The sequence below is a fragment of the Pelmatolapia mariae genome, linkage group LG7, assembly GCF_036321145.2.
Source record: "Pelmatolapia mariae isolate MD_Pm_ZW linkage group LG7, Pm_UMD_F_2, whole genome shotgun sequence".
NCBI lineage: Eukaryota > Metazoa > Chordata > Actinopteri > Cichliformes > Cichlidae > Pelmatolapia > Pelmatolapia mariae.
In genome coordinates, this window is record NC_086233.1 from 28,479,957 (window position 1) to 28,499,604 (window position 19,648).

The 19,648-nt window shown below is 40.4% G+C and overlaps 1 protein-coding gene across 1 annotated transcript; it reads left to right on the top strand.

Moving 5' to 3' along the window:
* LOC134631716 (G-protein coupled receptor-associated protein LMBRD2B-like) lies at window positions 1-16,135 on the top strand. Its single transcript, XM_063480273.1, has 8 exons — window positions 1-104; window positions 174-264; window positions 9,294-9,413; window positions 9,531-9,621; window positions 13,685-13,773; window positions 14,619-14,806; window positions 14,980-15,083; window positions 15,378-16,135. Exons 1-8 carry the CDS (start codon window positions 1-3, stop codon window positions 15,467-15,469), a joined length of 879 nt encoding a protein of 292 aa, XP_063336343.1. The 3' UTR covers window positions 15,470-16,135.
* The last annotated feature ends 3,513 nt before the right edge of the window (window positions 16,136-19,648 follow it).

Sequence of the window (19,648 nt, forward strand, 5' to 3'; positions counted from 1 at the left end):
ATGAAACTGCAGTTCTGCGATTTGGGGGCCAAAGGGAGAGTCAGACTGGATGGAGGGTCCTGGGCAAGGGTCAGAGTCACTGAAACAAGAGTAACCAAGTTCAGGTATGGTTCCAGAAGAATGCTGGCAGATATTGGCTCTGAAAGTTCCTGTAAACTGCTTCCTTGTCGCAGGTGGATCAGCAGCGTGGAGGGGAGAGTGATCCGGATGAGTGGTAAGAAATCCAAAACTCCTGATGTTGAGGCATGCAGGTACAAGGGCAAGGTAATTTACTATGACGTTTACAAAACACAACAGTGGCCTGCATTAACTGTGGTTAGCTGCGAATCTGGCAAAGCGAAGTTGAGAGCGCTGGCCTTATAATTCGACAGCTTTATTACCCACAGGTGAGAGCAATTAGCAGGGACACTGTGGATCCTCCCAGAGGGAAACTGCCGGCTCAATGAAAGAAAAAAAGAAAAAAAAAAACACTGGCACACAAACACACCCAGACCATGACAGGTACTGAAGTAGATCACCATCAAAAACTGGGCTCTCCTTTTTAGGTAATGAAGAAAAATCATGCTGTTGGATTAATCAAGCAGTGGGTTCATTTTGCTTACTTGTGACAGATAAGATGTAACATTCTTCTTCATGACTAGAAACTTGAGAACATTGTGACAAAGTGGGTAAGAACACCACTTGTCCATATTCTTAGTTAACATTCTTGTTTTGATTTAACCATATTTCATATGTAGTCTGCAATAGGCAAACATCTAGTCAAGTCTTACCACACACACACTTTTATTTTCATGTGAATTTCTAATGTTTGACTGCTATGTCAAGGGATCTTCAGAAAAAGTCTGTGGTTAATTTGGAACTTTGCCTCCAGTTAAGAGCGTGTCAATCTGCAACATTATGCTCCTTAAAGATATGCACATGTTGCTTTTCATGTACAGGATCATCAGGACTAGTACAATATTTTCTGAACAAAACATTTCATCTCTGCTGCACTCTATACAGAAATTAAAGTCAACCAATTCCTCAAACAACAAAAGCTAAAAAACTGCAAGGGTTGCGCTTGCAAACCGCAGCAAAAACTGCAAAAAATCTGCCCCACAACGCAAAGATTCAGCTCAAAACCTCATTACAGGTTTCTCATACTTTAAATGATCCGTCAGTTTTGGAATACAACTTATTTTCATCAAACTGAGCACTTTTTTTTCTTATGTAACTAGTATATTGTCTTTTAGAAATCAAAATGTAAACATAATTAAAGCTCAGACCTAAACCCAAACACACTCCCGTTCATTTCAATACGCATGATCTGAGCATGCGCGGAATGCAAACGCTCCACTTTATGGGTTCCAGCGACAGTGACGTCAGCGCTTTGAAATGAGAAGATCAAAGTAGATCAAAGCGCTGACGTCACTGTCGCCGCCACAGAAATGCTTAAATACCCCACTTTCACCTTCCTAAACACAGTTTCACTTGGAGCATTTTCAGAAACAGCGAGTTGTTTTTGCAAACCAGGAAATTTTGAGAAAGAGAAGGATTTAGTGATTTATGCGTTAAGCTCTTAAAGAAATGTCACAGGAAAAATTCAATTATTCACCTTCTGACAAAGAGAATCGAGAGGAATCACAAAGACATACAGAGGCACAGGTATCTCATAAGACAAGAATGCAGGCAAAGATTAAAACAATTAAGATGCATCTGCATGAGATTCAGAAAAGACAAGAGTTTCTCCTTAAGCAGGAAATGAGCATTGCTGGCTTAGAAAGTCTTGAACGCCAAGTGGGAGAAGCTCAGTTTTTCATAATTAAAAATAATGTAATAATAGAAAGACAGAACACAGCAGAGATTGAAAACATTAATCTGATGCTCCATGAGCTTCAGGAAAAGGAAGAATTTCTCCTTGAGCAGAACAGCAGCATTACTGCTGAGCTTTCCAATGTTGAAAGTGAGAGAGATGGAGAAAAGATAGATAACACAAATCTCAGGAAAGCTTTGGAAAATCTTGAGTGCAAAGTGGCAGAAGCACAGGATTTAATAATTAAAAACAATGAAATAATAACAAAACAGAACAGGGCAGAGATTAAAACCATTCAGATGCATCTGCATGAGATTCAAAAAAAGCAAGCGTTTCTCTTTAAGCGGAGAAGGAGCATTGCTGCTTTACACACACTTGAGCGGCAAGCGGGAGAAGCTCATCGTCTAATAATTCAAAATAATGACATAATAGAAAGACAGTACAGGGAAATTGTGTACAAGTGGCAACTGATAGATGACCTTTATAAAGTTTTAGAAACAAGGCTACAGACGGCCCAAGATCTTAAGGATGTGCTCAGTATGGTGCAAAAACAAAATGTATCGGGTGATGTGAACAATGTGCAAGAGGAATGTCAGATTGCTGGTGAACTTCTGCAGCTGGAGAATCCTCCCGACGAGGTTCAGACTAGTGATTCGTGGTGTTGTGGTGCCAAACGACTACTTAAAGTAGGTTTAGGTCTTGCCACAGCGGGCCTTGTTGCTTGCTGGGCCTACTCAAAGATGTTCAACTGAAGTGAATGTCCCAGCTGCTATTTGTGGAATTGTGCTTATTATCTACTCGAGCCCTACTGCAATTGTCGATGTGCACCAGTTACATTTTAAAGAACAGTAATGATGTTTTCCAACCACGTTCTACTGACCATACCAACCTGTGGTAACTATACTGTGCTCTCTTTTATGTTTTATTTGGCCCCTCATCTCCCAACCAGTCATGGCAGATGGCTGCCCCTCCCTGAGCCTGGTTCTGTCATAGGTTTCTTCCTGTTAAAAGGGAGTTTTTCCTTTCCACAGTTGCCTAGTGCTTGCTCATAGGGGATCATTTGATTGTTGGGGTTGATAATTTCAATCCAATTGGATTGAAATTAATTGGCTTGAAGTGAAAAAACTTCAGGTGAGGGGTTCACTTGATGGGGAGCACTAAAAAAAACTATGGAAAAAGAGAAAATGTAGTTAAAAACAAATGAAAATAAAGAAAATAAAAATTAAAAAATCTCCTACTGCTTTGTTTATTTATTTAAATGAACAGTTTTACATTTTGGCCACTGTCTCATTTACTGCTAAGTAAATTATTTCAGACTGGCCAGAACATCACATGAACATCAGCCTGCTATAACGAATTTATCTTAGGATGACTTAGGATGAAGTAAAGGTCCTATAGACACCGTTTCCATATAATTTCATGCTGTGGCTGTTTGTGTGTGTGTGTGTGAAATTAGATCATCTTTCCTTGGAATTAATTCAAGAAAGACTGATGATCACAGTCTTGATGGAAATGTTTGATGGACTGAGATGGAATGACCCACGAGTCAAAAACCAGTCACAGCCTCCACACTGAAGAGTGGTCTCCAGGCTGCTGCGCCTTCTGGCAGAGCGGCAAAGAAGAAGCCAATAAAAGGAAAAAGTTGAGATGGTCAAATTATTACTTTTATTGTCATTTCAACCATGTACAGTGGTACAGTACAGAGTGAAACAGGACAACGTTCCTCCGAGGCTGGTGCTATATGACATATAAGTCATATGTAGCACAGTTAGTTAGTTTCAGTTAGTATCAATAGAAACTTTAATAAAACTCTTTAATTTAACCATTTTGCCTCTGTCTCCATTTTCTGACCCAGACACATTTTGTTACTTCCCCTTCATCGCCTGGACCCTTTTAGGGGAACGTAACACACCCATTGCAATAAATCTAGCCCTTAAATGATGCGATGCGATGTCATGCGATAAAACACATTTGAATGTTGGGACTTCCATCCGCAAATGTGGATGTGTGACGTGTCTCCAATGAGCCACTTAGTCCCATTTGTGTTTGCGTATTTATTTTAAAACAAGACAACAAACTTTGCGCTTTGATTCCAAACAAATGTACAAATGTATTAACTGACGTGCTAAAATGACGGTCAGCAGAAAAGTTTGCAACCAAACCACTCCCCCAACCTCCGTGTTGAGAACGTCAGGTAAATAACTGTCACGGCAAGTGGGAAGAGCCGTGTGAAAAAAGGAAAAAGAGGATCCAAGCGCAGGCAGTCGTGAAGGTGTGAAGGTGATTTATTGATACAAAAATATAGAGAGGCAAACGACAAAACGGAGAACTAAACTATACTGGGACAACTAAACCACAGAGCATGAACAAGAACACGAACCTGAACATAAAGCAAGGTGGACGACGGTACAAGATGGTGGCAGCAGGGAGAACACACGAATAGGACATGGAGGATACACAGACGGACCAGCAACAACAATGACTAAAGACGTGACTTAAATACACACAGAGAAACACAAGGAGATTACACACAGGTGGTGGACACAGCTGGGAGTCATTAACAAGACGAGACAGAGGTAAAACTGAACACACTCACATGAGACGCAGACCTTCACAATAAAACAGGAAACAAGAACACTACACAAAGACGCAGACTCGACACTGAGAGACAGACAGAAAATGACACCTAAACCCACACATGAGAACACAAATCCTAATCACCAATAAACAGACACATGACGCTAGTAATCATCACCACCACCACAATAATCAGCACAACAAGATAAGAAAACAATCCATTACTCAAAAATAAACCAAAACATAATAAACTCAAAATACTGGGTCCAACGGACCCAGAACCGTGACAATAACGTGCGACCCAGCCATGCAATCATCTGAGGTGCGGGGAAAATCTAAAGTGCCACCATAACAAATAAAGAAAACCTAAACATTCCCTTTGGCTCTTACAGTGAAGTTCAAGTCTTATTACTCTGGTGTAGTTCTTTTATAGCATAAATGTTAGCACTACCTTTAGTGAAAATGTGTAAGAGAACAAAACAAAAAGTTGTTAATTTGAGAACAATATTTTCTGAACAAAACATTTCATCTCTGCTGCACTCTATACAGAAATTAAAGTCAACCAATTCCTCAAACAACATGTTCAAAAAACCAGCAAAAACTGCAAAAATCTGCCCCACAACGCAAAGATTCAGCTCAAAACCTCATTACAGGTTTCTCATACTTTAAACATGCTTTCATACTTTTATGCATTAAAGCTATATCAAAATTTAACAGTGCAAATGCAAATTCCTTGCTGAAAGTTTAACCCAAATGCATTTCCAGTAGAAATGGGCTGACATATCCTGAGCATAACCATTTATAATATCCACTGAAGTTAAAAAGAGGTGCTTTGCAACATTAAACTGCAGTGTGTCTGTGAAGGTTCTCAGTCATCCAGGTCATCGTAGACTAAGGAGCTTGGAAAGAAAAGCGTCTGGACTTCTTGAGTTGCTTGAAGACGTTTCACCTCTCATCCGAGAAGCTTCTTCAGTTCTAAGGGGAACTGAAGAAGAACTGAACTGAAGAAGCTTCTCGGATGAGAGGTGAAACGTCTTCAAGCAACTCAAGAAGTCCAGACGCTTTTCTTTCCAAGCTCCTTATTAAACTGCAGTGTGCCAAATAAAAAAGCCAAATATGTATTTTTCGGACCATAAGGTGCACGGGATTATAAGGCACATTAAGCGAAACAAAGCAGTCAGATAAATCAAACTTTATTCTACTCATTCTTCTTGCTTCCTCCACTTCTGTACCATTGATTCATTAATGCTGTATTCTATCACAGCTGCTCTATTCCCATGTTGTTGCTGTATATTAATGATAACCTCGTATTGTGGATGGATTATCTCAGTTGTTCTCCTGACTGAAGTTTGGTCCGTTTACAGCATCTTGCCATGTGATTGCATTTGTCCCTAACCACCACGAACCCTCACGTTAACCTTTATCGAGTGGAAAAGTGTTAGCGTTCATCCTCCAGCTTCACTGTTTATGTTATGCTAACATAGCTGTGTCGCTAGCGATCACGTAGCACATCATTATATACCACCTAGCCCAACTTCAGTAACCCTACAAACGTCACTGCTGTTTAATTTTCTGTCTTCATTAATGTTGGAAGTGATAGCAGAGCTATACGTTTGAATTTTTTCAGAAATCTCTCAGTCAGAACATGCTATACCATGCTTAGGTAACTAGCGAGCTAACTTCCGCTTAAATGTAATAAATTCTGTTTTCATGGATGCCTGGATGTTAAACACCTGGTAAAGCAGCAATGCTGATCGTTTTATTAAAGATGAAAGAATTTAGACAGTTTTTAACTCTCAGTGATGCTGTGTGTTCGGTTGACTTTGGGACCTGAAGCGACAGAGTTTAGGACCCAGATGACTCCCAGATTTACAAGCACCTTAGTCCGACAAATATGGCAATAATGACGGCCCGCTTGCATGTTCTACAAAAAAATGTGCTTTGCTGTGTATCTGACGGACAAACACCAAACCAGTTCCACATCACTGAAGTTGCACCATTTTTACAAACCGATTCTGGTTCATCCGTTTCACTCAACAATCAGCCATGTGCGTATGAAAACAAAGGCACTGCGCATGCGCGTTTTACCCATATTCTATCGCTATATTTCATTTTCTTATCGTTGCCTAACATTGTACCGGTATTACCGTGAACGGTATAATATGGCCCAGCCCTATTAAAGACTTTCTTCTGCACCTACATTTGGATCACCTCGATCCATGACAGTCATTCAGGCAGTAATGCCTGGACTGGAAACAAGTCATCTTTAAAATATTACAACATTCCAGCTCCTGTGTTGGAATGAAAAACAAATGTGTTGTTTAAATTAGAGACTGCACTTGTGACAGAACAATAAATATATTTTATCTTGATTATATAAGTAATGTAGGAGCCATATGAGTTGCTCTTTTTTGACTAAGTGGGTTGGTTTAAATGGACTCACTGTATTGGTGCACGGGTGTGGGGCGTGCCTCATGGGTGTGGTAGATGATAAATGTGGTTGCACTCACCTGTTCACTGCACCTGATGTTGGTGAGCAGAAAGGTAGGGTGAGCATGAGGCAAAACTTTCTGTTGATCGCAGCTTGAGCGCAGCTTGAATGACTTTGATAGATTTTGACTGTAACTTGATGTTTTTTGTATAGTTGTGCACTAATTGATGCCATAGGCCAAGTTGTTATTTGGCATACTAATTGGTAGTGATGGGTAGATGAGGCCTCGTGAAGCGTTTCAGCACATTCCCCAAACTGTGTGGACACAGTTTTGCTGTTTTGCTCCATACTGACACCTGCTGGACCTTAAATATCATTGCAGGCAACTTACTTGAGACTCACAACAATTCACAACAATTCAATGACCTAGTCATACTTATACACTGTAAGGTATTGTACTTTCTATGGAATCATTTTATATCTTTTATGTTGCAAATATTGTAGACATCACCAGTGTGTGAATGGGTGGATGACTGGATGTGTAAAGCGCTTTGGGGTCCTTAGGGACTAGTAAAGTGCTATACAAATACAGGCCATTTACATCTTTAAAATATATTGTGAATCACATTAAATGAAAATTAAGATGAAAGTATTGTGAATGTAATATTACCCATTCGACTCAGTTTATTATAAATTTCTATTCAGAAATATAAGTTTATCCAATCTTTTTGCATTTAGTCTATTGTGTTTTTTTTGTTTGTTTGTTTGTTTGTTTGTTTGTTTGTTTGTTTGTTTTTTACACCTTTTCCCCAGCTTTGGAAAACTCACAGGCACAGATGAAGCTGGGGTACACAAAAGCTGTAAAGTCAGGTGGAAAAGGTTCTGATAAGATGTCTTCCTATTCCCCCAGTACGTTAAAGGATCCTCTGATCTTGGAATTTTTCTCTCTGACACTCTCCACAATACTAAGGGGTTGGCAGTCCTTTATAATAAAATTCAGGACTGCTTGGTCCAGAACAGTCTTCCTAGATGCTTGATTTGAAAAATAAAACGCATACTAATAAAAAAAAAATGATGATAAAGCTGTTCAGTGTCAGTATAGGCCGACCTGTGTTCATTCTCAGTGTGTTTGTCTCCTCATTTTCATGTTTGGCTCTGTAATGCCTCTGTAACACTGAGGATTTGCTTTTGTTTGTAAGAAAGCTCTGCAGAACAGATGCAACATTTATCCTGCATAAAATGAAATAAATAATTTACACTTCAAGTCAAATTGCTGTTTTTCCTATTCTGATAGATTACACTGAAACAAACAGTTACCTTATTTGCAGTTAAAAGATCAAAATGATCCCACACAGCAGAAACGTTTTTCTTTCGGGCTCCATTTTGTTATGGAGAGATGTGTATTTTTTTTTCTTTGCCAGAGTAATTTTGTGGGGGGTTTTTTGGTGGTGACTCATTCCGTTGGCAGATACGGATGCGGTACCTGTTAAACAGAGTTCAGGGAACAAATGAGCCTGTACAGAGTACTCAAAATAAATAAGTTGTCCAAATTTAGTCATTTTTAGCTAAGCTTTACTCAACTTTTTTTTTTTTAGTTCTGGGAACCAATTAGATTTTACAGTACACTTATACTTGTTTGCTATACCATAAAACAATAAAAGAAGGTACAACCTCTTCTCGTGACCGCAGGATGTGAGTGTGTATGCCAGAACACTCTGGAAGGCACACAGAGTCTTTACAGACTGCTAAGGATCAAACCTCTATCAACATGCAATTGATTATAAAACTCTAAGCATATATGAGTAAATATTTCTAAGCATAAATGACAATCCAATAATATAAACCTGACACAAAGTGGCAAAGAAAAGCTTTTTATTTATATTTTTAATCTCAAGAAGCAACAGTGAAATCACACAGGAGAAAGATCTGTATGTAAAACGTGGGGAGAGTATTAGTTTCCTAGCAGCTGTGCTGGCTTGTCACACGTGTTATTCATTGTGATGGTTCATTGAAAGAGCACCAGTGTGACGGTACCATAGACTTCAACCAAACTAAGGCACACGATGCAAAAGGCGATAAAGACATGACTCAATAGCTTTGTAATCACTGCTGTCAGCTGAGCTTTGTTTGATGGTGGTTCAGGTAAACAGCAGAAGAAGAGGAGAAAAGATAGTCCTCGTTCCACCACAGAGCAAAAAAAGAAGAGGAAGATAATGACGAGGTGATGATGAGGTTTCTCTCTGTGCTCGTAGTTTCCTCCTCAGGCTGCACACAGCTGAAATCTTCTGTTTCCTGTGCACTCTTAAAGTACTGGTTTTCTCCTCAGGGGTTTTAAGGTAATAAGTCACCTGCTGTCACGCTCTCATGGATTGGTTAATGTTAGCAGTAACTTTGTGTTTTTCATGCTCTCATGTCTGAACCCATCATGTGCAGGTGATCTACACCGTGCTGAGACACAACAGTACTGATGTGCAGTGGTAGATCCTCTTGCAGCACGCCATCCACCTGGATGATGTGGCCAAGAAGGAGAACGACTCCACCCACCAATTCGTCCACAGCTTCCCGTTGTCAGAGCCAGCCGGCTGGCTCAGCAGATACATCTACATCCCGACTGTAGGTGGTTGTGTGTGTGTCACAGAGTAGTACTAGGAGTGCCTCCTGAACCTCTGGTTTTACTGCCTCCTCTCCGTCGTCCTCACTCTGTTCAGCGTGGCTGTGGTTTGGTCCAAGTGCACCTTCTTCACCTTCTTCAGCACGTGGCCCGTCCTCTCGCTGATTGTCATCCGGTTGGCTGAGAGGCTACAACTACCAGTACATCGAGGTGAGCCTGAGAGGGCAGACGCTAGTTTACACACAAACCGTCAGACACAGAGCTTCATATTTCTATACAGCCTCTAAAAGTGTTTAAAGCTGCTGTGTGATGGAGTGCTGCACAGCTGAGTCTTTGTTGTGTTACAATGAAGGAAACGTGACATGTGACGTTTGTTTCAGTGCTTCGTTGTTGAAACACGATCTCACTTCATTCAGACCGCTGAGCTCCTCTTGTTCAGCTCACTGCCTCGTAATGCTTGCTCTCTCCACCAGATGGCATGCTTCATCACAATCTTCTTCCTTTGCACCTGGTATTGACTTAGAGTTTTATTGTCATTGTGTAGTTTCTTGCACAGCGAAACTGGGTAGCTGGACCACAAGGTGAAAAAGTAAAGAAGGGAAAACAATATACAATGAGGGGGAAACAAATAAATAAATAAAAAGCAATATATATGTATCCATATATGTGTGAGTGAACTATATACATGGTGTGTGCGTAGGAAACATTGAAACATTGTGTGGTTGTATACAAGGGCAGTTATATAATATAATAAATAAAATAAGGGTGGAGGGGCCATGGTCATTTAGGGTGGGGGTGGTGATTCCAATGAGACCAAAATATTGCACATGAGCCAAAAATATTGCACAGAGCATGGAAAGAGTGAGATATTGCACATAAGACATTGCACATAATCTTCTTGCCAGCTGTTGTGCAACCAGCGTACCACACGGGGATGGCGTATGGTACGCTGACCTCTTCCTTTGTTTCCTTGGTGTTTAGGGTAGAGATGGCACGATACCACTTTTTTATGTCCGATACCGATATCATAAATTTGGATATCGGCCGATACCCATATGAATCCGATATTGTGTGTTTCTTAATCAATAAAACTGTTTTTTAATATCTCGCTGCATTTTGTATAAGTTCATACTCAAGTTTAAATAAACAACAACACTAAAGCTATTCTGCATTATACCTGTGTGTGGGGAAAAAATACACTGCACCCAAAATATTTCATAGTTCAGCAACACTGATCAATCTAATAAACTTAAACCTACTCCATCCTCCCTATTCTGGTATTTTAAAGACTACTTAGCAGAAATATTAAGCAACCTAACTAATAGGGTTGCAAACTCCCAGCAACAAAAAAAAAAAAAAAATAGGGAACCACCCTCCACCTCATGATGCTTAATCGATGTAATCAACTTTAATTTGATGCAGGATGAAAACAAAATGCACAGAAACAAATAATTTTTCAAGAATAATTAAATAGATTAAACATTTTTCTTCTACAGAATTGCAGGATTCACAGATGGTACTTTCCCAAAGGAAAAAGTACTATAGCTTACTAGGGTATATTAGACTTAACAGTTACTATATACAGTAATGGACTTCTACACATTTTACATCAGATTAAAACTTTGGGTGTAAGATTCAGATAATTATTTATTAAAAGCTAGACATTTTAAATGAGAATAAGAAAGAAAGGTATGTCTTTGTGCCCCCCTTTTCCCTGTTCATGCCCTATCGGCCCCCCTGGCTAAACTTTGCTAGATCCGCCCCTGCACAGTTACCAGCCGTCAGCTGCGTAGAAAACGATCCTGGTCTAGAAAGTAATATTAAATATATTCTAACAACAGCTTATCAAGGTTAAACGTGCTGCTGTTGTTCAGCTGCTGGTTTTACTCTTTCTGGCGCAAAGTGAGCCAAAAACAAAGAAGAGAGACGGACTCGTGACAGAAAAGCCGATCAGCTGATCATTAAGCAGTTTCACGATTGAAGTAGCAGCAGGAGAGCGAGAGGCAGTCGCTCCATATATCGGTTGTTAAGCTTAACATGGGAACGCTTTACAAACATTCAGAGATGAACTTACACACTTGCTTTACTTCTCTCCGAGATAACTTCGGCGGAGATGAAATGGTCTGGGTCTAGGTTTAAAAGCTTGTCTATACGAATGTCTGGGATGATGGTATTGAAGGCCGAGCTGAATTCAATAAAGAGCATCCTTACTGATTTCCCAGGATACTCCAGGTGATGCAGAGGAGAGTGAAGGGCGGTGCAAATTGCATCCTCTGTGGACTTTTTTGCCTTGTAGGGTGGGAGGCAGTCCTTTATGTGCCTTAGGAGCAGCTTCTCGAAGCACTGTGCAATCACTGGAGTCAGTGCGATGGGTCTGTAGTCGCTGAGGCTACTGATGGTGGTGGACTTGAGGACTATTGTTGCAGATTTCAGAGAGTGAGGGACATGTGACAGGGAGAGATTGAATAGTCTGGTGAACATGGGAGCCAGCTGGTCGGCGCAGGCTTTGAGCAATCTACCAGGTATTCCGTCAGGGCCAGCTGCTTTCCTCTGATATTCTGCTCTGAACACATTGCGGACCTCATGTTCTTGGAGGCTAAATGTGTGGGGACTGTGCTCAGAGGAGGCTGTGGGCAGGGCGTCGTGCATGGTGGGGTTGACTGCAGTTTTCTCGAAGCGGGCAAAGAAGTGCTTATGTTCCTCTGCTAATGAGATGTCCATATTATCTATATTTGTCCCACTGCCTTTGTAATTGGTGATGTGTTTCAGGTAGTGCTGTCAAAATTAATGCATTAACGCAAATTAATCCACCATCACGTTCAATGCGATTAAAATTTTTTAACACAATTAATGCATCCGGAGTGCAGAATGACTCAAAATCCTTGAAATGTTTCTGTAAACGCATTTCGGGCAGCTGAACCAATCAAATCAATATGGAAGATGATAAACGCACATTGGCCCTCTCGATGGGAAATTTGAATACTAAAAAAAATAAAAAGACAGAACAGTTGACCGACATAAAAAAACAAATATTATACAATATTACGACATATTATGCACATTGTGCAAGAAGGAATATTGTTTTCACCAAAGCACATACCAGCTTAAAAATAAACGTTTACAGAGTTTTTTTGTAAACATGATTGTTCAAGATGTTCAGTAAACATGTTAAGTGCGTACATTTTACCTTTTTTCTCGAGTCTGTTTGCTCATGCAAAATGAAATGCTATTAATATAGAAAAGAAAGAATGATATTTAATTGTGATTAATCAAAATTAAGATTAAACATTTTAATTGTTTGAGAGCACTAATATATATTAAATATTAGTGTATACTTACCTATTAGTATATAGGTTTTTTTTAAAAAAATTGTATTTCACAGGAGAGAAATACAGGCGAGAGAGTTAAAAGTATAAAATATATATAAAATATTAAAAATATATTCAAATTCTCTTTGAATTTAAGCATACATTCTTTGTGTTTACTCTGCATTTACTTAATTATACTGCATAAATGTCAGTTACAAGCTTTAATGTAAAGTTGAAAAAATGTAATTGCAACCAGGCTATTGATCAAGTAATTGCAATTAATCGCGACTAATTACAGAAAATTGTGAGATTAATTAGTTAAATTTTTTTAATCTATTGACTGCACTAGTTTCAGGCCTTCCCATACCTTTCTGGAGTTGTTATCACAGAGGTGGTCTGATAGATTGTTTGAATAGTCCAGCTTTGCTGCTCTGATGCCTTATTTAAGGTCTGCTCTTGCTCTGCTGTACATGTCCTGGTCCCCAGATTTGTGTGTTGAGTTGCATGCCTTTAACAATGCCTGAACCTTACTCGTCATCCAGGTTTTACGTTTGGGGTAGAGCCGGACAGGCTTTTCCGTGGAGACAGTGTCCATGCAGTGCTTGATGTAACCTGCGGTTGTGTGAGTCTCTAGTTCATCATGTTAAAAGACACTCCACTCTGTGAGGGTACTTGAAAGGGTTCTGAAAGCGTGAGGAAACACATCCCTGTAAACCAAGAGAAGACACAAGTACACGTGTTTCTTTCGGGAATGTTCCTCCTCATATACAGGGCGAACATTTGTACTGTTTCAAAAGACCTTAAAGTCTCCTCTTATTTTTCTTAAAGCACACAAACTACAGAGTTGTGCAGTGAGTCAACGTGTTATTAAATAACATATCATGTGACCCAGATGTTGACCCGGAGATAATGGAGGAGTCAACTTGATGGAGGTTTTGTGACTTTGTGGTGTTTTCCTCCTGCAGGCTGTCCTGTCGTCTCACTCCTCCCCTGTTTGATCCACATGGACTCGGCCATCTCCCACCACAACAAGCTGCAGACTGCTCACACCTCTGTAAATACCCACACTGTGTAACACACCTGCTGTTACACCTTTTTGGTGCAACCCTTTAAATTTGGGGTACCCCTTTGGCCTCTCCCCTTTTCTACAATTCCCTGTAGGAGAGGAACTGGAGCGGGCAAGTTAATTACTTGGAGGTCTTTCATTCTTTTTACCTTTCATCGCAGGAACACAATGCAGGAACACAGCGGTTACATATACAGTAGTGTGCCAAAGGTTTAGGCAGGTATGCAACAACGCTGTAAACATAGAATGCGTTCAGAAAAATAAATAAGTAAATAAAATTATATATATACTGTATATATATAGCGCCTTTCTAGACAGAGTCATAAAGTGCTGCACATAAGATAACCAGTCATAGAAAGGTAAAACAGACAATATCAAACAGACAATTTAAAACAGGCAAAATTAACCAAAAGCAGTTTTTTTTTAAAACAACTACTCCATCCACAATTCTTAAGGTTTGGGGGAGAGAGTTCCACAGTCTAGGGACGTAGGGCTGTAGCAGATCAGAGATGTAGGCTGGTGCCAACATCTCTGATCTAAAAGTCAAGACCAGGATCTTAAAATGGCCTCTGAATTCAACAGGAAGCCAGTGTAGCTGAGATAGCAACGGTGTCACATGTGAATACAGATTTTGTCAAAACCCTAGCAGCAGCGTTTTGCACAACCTGCAGACGATCCAGAGAACCTTTGCTTAGATACATCAACAGTGAGTTACAGTAGTCCAAGCGTGAGGAAATAAATGCATGTATAGCAATCTCCAGTTCAATTCATTCCATTCAATTCAGTTCATGAATGATTAATGATTGTTTATTAACCCCAAATGTATTCTACAGCAGGACAACGACCCCAAACACACAGCCAAAGTCATTAGGAACTATCTTCAGTGTAAAGAAGAACAAGAAGTACTGGAAGTGATGGTACGGCCCCCACAGAGCTCTGATCTTAACATCATCGAATGTGTCTGGGATTACATGAAGAGACAGAAGGGGTTGAGGAAGCCTGTATCCACAGAAAATCTGTGGTTAGTTCTCCAAGATTTTTGGAACAACCGACCAGCTGAGTTCCTTCAAAATGCGACGTGATTTAGATTTCTCTTTTGTTCATTCACTGCATTTTGTTGATTGATGAAAGCTTTGCACAGTACTGTATGTAATTATGTTTGTGATTCTGTGTCGTAATCAATGTTCTCTTCAGTTTAAGGACCCGCTGCCTTGATCTTCTGGGCTTCCAGCAGTTTATGGAAGACAGTGAAATGACCTCTGACCTGATGGACGAGGGAAAGGAGCTGAACCGCCAGGGTGAGACTGTCGCCACCATCTGAATTCTGTTTAACAAGACAGTTATAATAAAATATAATATTTGTACAGTTATAGGAAGAGGCGGAGGGTAAATACCTCTTTGTTTCTTCTGTTTAGATTTCAGAGAAAACTAATCAGTGTATGATATAACAATAGAAGTCACTCACACACATCAAAGTCCTTTTACACATCTTATTCTAATAACATAAAATATATATTTTCATTGTGTATTAAGTGCACAGACTGCAGTTTACAGCAGGTTTCCTCACATATACTATATGATTCCAAAATAAGAAAGTCATCTGCTGGGAGAAGAAACAACAGTGAAACGGGAAGTACAAAGAAGCTGCTCATCACTGGATATTCTGCTTAAGATTGAAGATTGAACATCTGCCTCCCAGCAGGTCAGTAAAACCGAGACAGCTCTTCAGAATCGGCGACAACATCTCCAGCACCATCAGACTGAGAACAGGAGCTCCTCGAGGCTGTGTTCTCACCCCACTGTTGTTCGCTGTCCTGACACTGCACTGCTCTACACAGCTCCAACCACATCATCAGGTTCGCTCATCAGCAACGACGACGAGTCGGCGTACAGAGATGAGTTTGAGCAGCTGGCGTTCTGGTGCAGCGAGACCACCAACACCACCTCCATCACCAAAATAGCCTAGCAGCGCCTCCACTTCCTGAGACGCCTGAAGCGGGCCAGCCTTCCTCTTCCCATCCTCACCGTGTTCTACAGGAGCACCATAGAGAGTGTTCTGACCAGCTGCATCTCCGTGTGGTTCGGCAATCTCATCCAGCTACAACGGATTGTTAAAGCAGCTGCCAAGATCACTGGAACATCTCTCTCTCTCTCTCTCTGCTACAGGACATCTTCACCAAGCTCTGCATCAGCAAGGCCTCCTGGATCATGCTTGACCCCTCACACGCACTCTTTTCTCTCCTCCCGTCTGGCCGACGCTATCGCAGCATTGGGGCCCAATCCTCCAGGCTGCGAAGTAGCTTTTTCCCACAAGCCATCAGACTCTTGAACTCACTACCGGCTCTCCCACTCCCCCCCCCACCACCCACACCCACACAAACCGTTACCTAACTCTATTGCACTCCACATACCACTGCCTTTGTAATGCAGATGCTGCTCTATGGACAATCCTTACACTCAAGAACTCTGCTCATGTTTACAAGCTGCTACGCTGGTCACTTTAAATCACTTCAAGGTCACTTTAAATCATTCAAATTGTAAATTGTTATTAATACATTTACCTCCAAGTCTTAAAGTGTATATTTATTTTTTCACTCTTCTTATATTATTATTTCTTTGGGGGGGGGGGATTGCACTGAATGTAACTGGAGCCTCATCATCTCATCTCTAGATACTGTACTGTATATAGCGGAGATGACAATGAAGCGTACATTGGCTTGACTTTGATGTGACAGACTGCAGGCCTGAGCTTCTAAACAGATCAAATCCTCAATTTACTGCCTGTCATGCCGGCAGTAGAGACAGTCTGAGCACATGAATGTGAATCACTTTAAACGCAGGTTTTATGAAGGTCTTGCTAATATATTTCATTTCTAGTGTTTAATGTTGTAGATTTATTTATCTGTCTGTCACGATGGGAGCTGTTAGGATCAACTGATTCAGTCACTGATAAACCTGAAGTCCTTCAGTCATGTAGGAGGTCAGAGCTTCATGTTTATGGGATTCATGTGCAGTTTAATTGCATCTGTATTTATGTCATTTAAAGTTGATTGGCAGGTGATTGTGTGTGAAACCATGTAATCACTGTAAGTTCATCAACACCTTCACCATGTTTAAATAAGATAAGATAACATGACCTTTAGTAGTCCCACACGTGGGAAATTTGTTTTGTCACAGCAGGAAGTGGACAGTGCAAAAGTTCTGAAGCAATAATTAGACTACAATAAGAATAAATACAGTACACAACTGTACAGAATAGAAGAAAATCAAATACTATATACAGTAGAATAAAATATACAATAGGATAAAAATAGAATAAAATGTTGTACACAACTGAGTAAAAATACAACGATGCCAGAAAGGAGTATTGCACTTAGTGTTATTGCACATGTGTGGGTGTGTGTTTGATCAGTTAAAGTCTTTGTTGTGGAGTCTGACAGCAGTGGGTTGGAAAGACATGCGAAATCTCTACAGAGTTTCATCTGTGTGCTGTTAGATTTCTATTTGTTTTTGTTTACATTAAAATAAACTGGAAATATGAAGCAGATCCCCGATGAACCCCAGGAGTCATTGTGGGCTTGTACTGATTGCTAAACCAAGCTGCACAAGATTGGACTGAAGTAAAGCAAAGGCTGCCTTGAATGTAGGAAAACGATATGAAACCATGACAGTGAGCTTTGGAGGATTTCTTCAGTCACGTTTTTATGAAGCATTTGTTTATAGCATTAAAATGAAGTGAGCTAAAACTGTAAAAACACAGAACTGGTCCTTTAAATGTGTTTAGCAGTAAGTGTTGTGGTGCTGGCAGAAGTGATCTTCAGTCAGAAAGGTTGATGGTCAGGATGAACCTGGACAATTCTCTGTTTATATGTGTCATATCTTTTGTATGATATGGGATAATTATTGATAGAGACAGACATAGCCTTGTACTTACATTTCTTGCCGCCTGTCAACACTGCATCTCCTGCCGTTACAAACGGCTCTTCTGTGTTTGTGTCTCATCGTTCTAGTGATGAATATTTATCGTCCACCATGAACTCAGCCTATTGTTCTGGTTCTGGTTTTGGAGAGTAGACTGTGTGTTGATCTGAGTCCTGTGAATTATTCCCAAGACAAATTAAAAATGTCCTCTGGTGCCGTGTTGTTGCACAATAAATATGATCGAGGTGTCAGAAACGGTCTGGCCCTGGTTATTGTCTCAGATATGGTGCACGTCTTATCCTTTCTGCTTCTGTGGGTTTCCTTCTTTTACTTCTTGTTATTTTCCTAAAATGTTTTTCATTGTGACAAAAATATCTGCTGGAGTTTATGGTGCACTAAAACCTTTATGAAACAGTTGCACTCACCGTTAAAAGGCAAGCCAGAAAAGCAGTGTAATGCAAAGTTATTTAAGGGCTAGATTTATTGCAATGGGTGTGTTACGTTCCCCTAAAAGGGTCCAGGCGATGAAGGGGAAGTAACAAAATGTGTCTGGGTCAGAAAAAGGAGACAGAGGCAAAATGATTAAATTAAAGAGTTTTATTAAAGTTTCTATCGATACTAACTGAAAGAGACGGACAAGCCGCTATCACCATTTAAAGAAACAAAACAAAACTCAAACGTTGGTCAATTAAACTGAGAAGTAAGCCAGAGAAGGATAAATTGCCAAACACACTACTCCCCACCAAGTAGGAGCAGAGCACACGCAGCTTACTAGCTGCAACCACCAATAGGCACAATAGGCACAAAAAGCACCAGCAGCTTACTAGCTGCAACCATTCACATGGCACTCTGGCCCAGAGCTCACCTTTCCCTGGGCTTAAATACCTTTAATTACTGATGTGAGTTAGCTGTGTAAAAGAGAAAGGTGGCACCTCAGGCAGAAGAGATTGTAGGACACGCCCACACAGGCACCTTCAGGAGGAGGCCCTGCTAGGGCCGTAGCAGGATGAGTTTAACTGACTTACGCGCAGAAGAAACGTTCTTTAGGAGCCCAGATGGTGTGAATGATGAGACCATAGACAGCAATTTTTTTGTTAAGGAAAACCAGAAATATACTGAATAAATGGGGCAAAGGGGAAGTGGAACAAAATAATAAATACTGTCTTGTGTCTGTATCGTCCTGTTCTGTCTAGTGTTGCACTGTCTTGTCTTGGGTTTTTTTTTTTGTTTTTTTACAATTTTTGCATATTGCACTTTATGTAATCCTGTCTTGATTGTCTGTTATATGTCATATGTAGCACCAGCCTCGGAGGAACATTGTCTCGTTTCACTCTGTACTGTAGCACTGTACATGGTTGAAATGACAATAAAAGCCAATTGACTTGACCATCTCAACTTTTTCCTTTTATTGGCTTCTTCTTTGCCGCTCTACCCGGAAGCGCAGCAGCCTGGAGACCACTCTTCAGTGTGGATGTTGTGACTGGTGTTTGGTGGAAAACATAAAGTAAAGCTGTTAGTTTAAGACCTGTGGGACTCTTATGTACTCCCGGGTCATTCCATCTCAGTCCATCAAACATTTCCTTCAAGACTGTGATCACCAGTCTGTCTTGAATTAATTCCAGGGAAAGATGCACTAATTACTAGGAAATGTGCAGAAATGCCAGGACCTTATTTTCATTAGTTTTCTCCAATTTCAAGTGTTTTTTATCGTTGTATTAATATTCGATTATTTAGAAAACTGTCATAAGGGAGGAACGGACTCAGGCATAGAGCAGCTGAATTCAGAATAAAAGTCCCAAGTTTATTAACAACAACACTAGATGAAACTATATACAGTGCACAGGGCTGGGATTTCCAGGGATGCAAGGGAAACGGTTCCAAAACACACCACACGTCCGCTCCTCACTCTCCACTTTCACAATCCTCTTCACCACTCACGCTC